Here is a 6,225-nt window from a genome sequence, read left to right on the forward strand (position 1 = left end):
CCATGTTAATTTATTGCCTAATAATAACATTGATAGGCCTATGCTGCCTAACAGTTCTCAGAACTTGAGGCAATACTATTACAAAAATGGATCACGGATACACCACACAGCTTAGAAACACGAAGCAACCAAGAATTCTTAAAAAGATAACTCACTTCTGAGTAACATAATTGATTTAGTTTTAAAATGTTTAAAAGTTCTTGTAAAAAAATTATTTAAGTAAAAAAACTCCAAGATTTATGTGTCTATAATATATTTCCTGAAAATATGTATTTACATAATTTTTTGTGAAAATATGTGTTTTTATGTGAAATAAAATTCGGGTTTTAAACTTGAAACTTTATGTTCGGAATTTTTAACTTTGTTAATTGTGTTTTTAATTACATAGAAATCCGCTCCTTAGTTATAAGAATAATTTTATAATTGAAGCTACAATAATGAGTGAAGATAGGCTATCTCTTGAAAGTATCTGAGTAAAATATATATAAAATGTATTTATTCTTTTAACATACGAAGGAGGATAAAAGGAATGATACTGCGCAAAATTTCTGTCATGTTATCATTATTTCAGGTGCGGAATGCAATTCAGGCACTGCAAGAACTTGCTACTAGCAACACAGCGATGGGGACGCGGTATCCATACCCACTTCCTGCACATTCGAACCCCAATCTGCCCGACAACAGCCTAAAGCACTGCAACATGGTTATGCTGCAACGGAGCTCGTCTCATCCTCCTGAAATGTTTTGCTGGGAAAACAGTGAGACAATTTTGGGTGGCAATGTCAGTTTCATGTTGGACAAGGAGACTCAGACAGATGAGCCCGTGGGTCTTCTGGAGCAGTACGTCCTGCAGAATCCACGTCGCGTCCTGCTTCTACTAGGTTTGGATGCTGATGCCATCCTTAGTTGTCGAAGAACGTCATCGCCCTCGTCAGCAACAAACACAGTTCAGCCCTCCGATACGACAATCCCAAGTAACAACATTGTAAATATAAGAAATCACTGTAGTAATAACGTGGTCTCTCCAAACAACACCCAACCCACAGACTGGATCTCCCAACCCCCGCCAGCTCCGAGTTTCTGGCAACAGCAGCAGCAAACAGCAGTTCCACATTGGCAACAACAGCACCACAGATTTAGTGCTGGTGATATAGACGACAAATTTCGAGCAATTAATCCTCTTCCTGCCACGAGGTCTCTTAAGTTCCAACCCTTCAGCAGCTGAATCTGGGACGAAACATGAAGGGACGCGAATATGAGACATGAGTATCAGGTACTTTTAATTCAGTTGGCAATCCTATTTGCAAAAGCAGTTACTTTTATTTCTCCCTTCTACATGAATTAAGAACAGGTTTTATTACTGTCTCCTATTGTTCAGACATGACAGAAGTTGAATTTGGAAAGAAGTTATGTTTCATGAGCATTAAAAAGAAGTGACTTCAAGAAACAATCCATCTTCCGTTAATCGTCTATAAGACTAATTTGTTTTTACTTAGTGAGAAGGTGCCTGATTCCCCCAAGCGTAATACAGAAGAGACTGCAATATGACGGCATCAATTCACTATCCCATTTACACAACTTTACGATTTTAAACAAGTGTTCTTGCATTCACTTCATTCTTCTTTACACCTTTTAGAAAACCCTCTGACTGACCACAATCTCTCACCCAAGCTTACATTCTATATAGAATTCACCTTTTGATCTCTTTCTGCACATACCGGTATAGCCTCAGGTTAAACTACAGTATGTATAAGGTTATATTAAATAAGTCACCTTTAATTAGTCTTTAGAAGTTATCTGAAAATTAATATGAAGTTCTTTAGAAATTTTGCTTCTTCCCGGAAGTATTTGCACTTTCTTTGCAAAAGTGAATTTTTTTAAACCTACCATACGTCCATCATAAAAATTCCTTGCTGCTGGCTGGTAAAGCAATGTGTTTACTGTACAAATCTGGCTGTCAGGTATAGCTCCCTGTAAAGCTGATTTGAATAATTTCAAGGGAGAAATTGTTCCGGGGCCGGGCATCAAACCCAGGACCTGTGGCTGAGTACGCCAATGCTCTACTACCCAGGAACTCTATCAGACCCCGGCTCAATTATTTCCTTTATATCCACATACCTCAAGTGGATTGACAAGACATGAAAACAACAAATTTAAGTCACACAGAAAGTGTGCACTCAATGCTGGGTCTCTGACGTCTTGTCATCCCACTTAAGGTATATGGATATAAAGGGAATAATTGAGCCGGAGTCTGGTAGAGTTCCTGAGTAGCTCAGTTATAGAGCATTGGCGTGCTCAGCCAAAGGTCTCGGGTTCGGTACTTGCCCCCAAACAATTTTTCCCTTGAAATTATTCAATGTGTTTACCGTTTGCAATAATTGTTACGGAGTGATGCAAGACTACTGAAGCAAAATTAGCGTTAACATGGGCATTTAACTCTTCAGAAAAACAAAACCGGAACTTAAAAGGTATATAAAATTTCTCAAGAATTTCATCCAGAAATAATGCTTAATAACTTGGGGCTTTAAGAGTGATCTATATTGTATGAGTTGCTTAGGAACTTGAACCTTAATCTGTTTACAAACATTTCTGAGATTTCATAAATGTCTGACTTTATTTTCAATTGAAACGAAGGCAGGGTGTTTATATATATACAAGGAAAACACGTCTTTTAAGACAACTCTAAACTATATTTTACGTAATTTTGGACATATAATTGTACTCTAGGCTTGACACTATTCATATCTATTTTTTCATATACATGTCCTTAAAACACACTTCTGATAAGAGAGGCATTGAAATGTCAGAAATTTTTTTAACAGTGAAGAGTGCAAGGTTTCCAAGAGGCTCGAATATTTTTATGATAATAGGCTATTTATAGAAAGTTGCTTCGGTATGAAAAAGAAAGATTTTTAACAAATAATTCACGAAGAAATTACACATTACTTATGTTTGTCTTAACATACTGTTTGACAGGAATATTATTTTATATTTTGAATAACTACTACTTTGGAATACAAATTGAAGATTATATCAGTTATTTCAAGAAGTTGTAGCAAATGCATTGAATTCTGTGCTTCAAATACCGTACCAAATGTGACTGAACGAAATGAAAAAGATCTTGTAAAATTTGAAAGAACATGATTATCAAAAATTCGGTACTACCAGTAAGTTATAAGCAGTTGTAAGGAGCTTCAGAAACCATTTACATTTACTACTAAATTAAGCAGATGACTCTCAAGAGACATTGTTTATTACTTAGAAGCTGTGTGCCAAAGACGGGAAAATTTAGCAATTGCTGTACATCTCACAATATATCTTGAACAACAGAGACTGTTGCATTGGAAGTATGTGGTACCTATTGCACATACGTTACATCAATTTCTACACTCCAGCTACAACACATCAGTTGTTGCGTTATACTGATTTCTACACTATAGCTACAACATATCAGTTGTATCAGATGATGAGGTACCATATGCGAGTACTTTTTGTAGTTTGTCTTATAAGAATGCCCATTCTTACTTTAACCCTAACATCCATTGACATCATCCAGCACTCAAAATATAGCCTACTTTGACGTATGTATAACTAAGTTATAATATGAATTTAAAAGGCATGATGAGACCGATAAGCTAATTTATTATTAATAACAATTAAGGTTTTATTTCATATACCGTCTATGCTTATCCTTTTAACAAATTTATTGGTTTTTCAATACTTTGTTACATATATTTTGAATTGAACGTTTTCGGCTCTATTGAGCCATCATCAGAACCATTTATGCCCATATGCATGATAAAGGTACACATATAATGCAATACAAATAAACCCAAATAATATCAAATAACATGATTCTATGTAAAACATTAAATATATAGCGATATTACATTACTATATAAAACTGGCTATAAAATCCATATTCAGGTGTTAAAATTGTTGATGTTAAAATTATTACATAAGCTTTAAAATTGTAAAACAATTGTAGTTATCGGGTTGATGTCTATGTGGAATTCCAAATCTGATAGTGGCTAGATGCGACAAAATGTTAAGTGTTAATGTAATATCGCCATATATTTAATGTTTTACATAGAATCATGTTATTTGATATTATTTGGGTTTATTTGTATTGCATTATATGTGTACCTTTATCATGCATATGGGCATAAATGGTTCTGATGATGGCTCAATAGAGCCGAAAACGTTCAATTCAAAATATATGTAACAAAGTATTGGAAAACCAATAAATTTGTTAAAAGGATAAGCATAGACGGTATATGAAATAAAACCTTGATTGTTATTAATAATATAATATGAATGGTTTATTCAGGAATGACAATAATATATGAATAAAGTACCAGATGAATAAGTAGGTCTGACCAGACACTAAACTAATCTAACCTACTGTAACATATTAATCTTCCAACCGTACTATTTACTCCACTCCACCTTATACCGGTACTGTAACTTTTAATTCAACAATAATGTTGTGACTTTTATTTCAATAGCAACCACACACCCGTCAACAATGGGTATTCCACTCAACACAGCAACACAGTAGTCGTTATTGCACTCCACCGAACGACAATGACATTTCACATGTATTATTGAGAAGAACAACAATGTACTTCTAATTTCAACTAATGTTCACAAAGTACTATTTACAAAACAAAACTGTCAGTTCTCAGTTCACAGTTCGTTCGCCTTGGCTAGTTCTTCTAGCTCACTCACTCAAGTTCGCGGTACGTCGAACCCCAAGCCTTCCAGATAACAGTTCACTGCACTTCGAACCGAAGACTTTCAGAAACCGTTCACTGCACTTCGAACCCAAGACTTCCGGACGCGTTGCCTTCGCCTGGACGCTGCCACAGTTACTCAAGTTCACTGCACCTCGAACTCAAGATTTCCACTGGATACGTCTCTGCTAACTAGCTCTCTCACAGCTGAACTAACTAACTGGCTCTTCCTTGCATCTCACTTGCCCCTTTTATTTATTAGATTACACGTTCTCGAATGTACTGTGTCGTGTAGCTTCTACAGCAATCGGTTCGCGTGGCTTTGCAAAACATCCTGATGTTCCCCCCTGGTCCGCGTCACGCCGCACCTTTCCTCGCACTAGATGCACGTGCAACTTCCCCGACGCGACTAGGTCTTCCAACATTGCGCCACAATACTTTACACTACTTACCTACTCTACTTACCTATTTCATATTATTTATGTACCTCTAATTCGAAAATTATTGTAATTATATCGAAATTTATTTTTGGTTCATTTATGCTGCTGCTTCGAAGTCTTGATGCCGTTTGTATGTATTCAGATGGGTACATTGGGACTCTGGTGTGAAAGTAGAAAATAACACCTACTATGTCACTAATAATGCCAGATATGGTCTTCCTCAAGCCATCTCGTGTTAAAATAATAAATCAATGCCGGTACTATGATTAAGAAATATACAGACGAAGTGTAGAATAAACATTTCGTAAAATATTTATGAATCCTTTTCTTTATACATAAGGATATGATGCATTGGTTAATCTTGCAGGCAACTCAGGCCTGTTGCTGTCAACCATCGCTTCTGATAGGGCCTTTTCCACCTCAAAAATTTTCTGAGTTCTTTCATTGGAACTGTGACCCAATAATGAGACGAATGGCAGTATAAAATGGCATAGGTTTGGAACTGATTGTCCAAAAATCCTCTGCAAGGACAGATGCACATGTTCCCTTTTAGTTTAAATTCCTCCGTCGTCCCTAACCTTTCAGATTCAGACGAGCAATACAGACCAGCATTCAAAGTTACCCGAATTACTTTCCACCACTGTTTTATTCCTCTTTTTTTTTTTTTTTAATAATATAATTACTTTTGATCGTGTAGAAGATTCTGTCCAGAAATTAAGAGTTTAAAATAATTTTACTTCAATTAAATAATTAAAAAATATCTTGTCCTTTTTTTTATTGAGATGTTGACGAATGATTCGATTCTGAAGCTAAACAATTTTCCTTATTATCATTATACCTGTTAACATTTGATTTTTAGAAAGGTAAAAAAATAGTCAACATTATTAAAATGCTCGATATGTTAACATTATTAAAACTAAAAAATGTGTTTGAAGTTAATACAAATGTACAATGTATGCATAAATTCTATCGATTTCCATTTTGAATTCATGTTACCAGTACTGGTATTAACTTTTAAAATACCGTATCCCAATACTTGCTTTTTATTT

General features: G+C 35.3%; 1 protein-coding gene across 3 annotated transcripts in view; it reads left to right on the top strand.

Annotated features, from left to right (window-relative positions):
* Elk (Eag-like K[+] channel) overlaps positions 1-4,066 on the top strand; it is a 778,027-nt gene extending 773,961 nt beyond the window's left edge. For all 3 annotated transcript variants that reach the window (XM_069817143.1, XM_069817142.1, XM_069817144.1), the window contains exon 16: positions 572-4,066. In XM_069817143.1, coding sequence (XP_069673244.1) covers positions 572-1,225 — 654 coding nt within the window. In that variant the 3' untranslated portion in view covers positions 1,226-4,066. The remainder of the gene's footprint in view (positions 1-571) is intronic.
* The last annotated feature ends 2,159 nt before the right edge of the window (positions 4,067-6,225 follow it).

Source organism: Periplaneta americana, chromosome 17 (assembly GCF_040183065.1).
Source record: "Periplaneta americana isolate PAMFEO1 chromosome 17, P.americana_PAMFEO1_priV1, whole genome shotgun sequence".
NCBI classification, from domain to species: Eukaryota; Metazoa; Arthropoda; class Insecta; order Blattodea; family Blattidae; genus Periplaneta; species Periplaneta americana.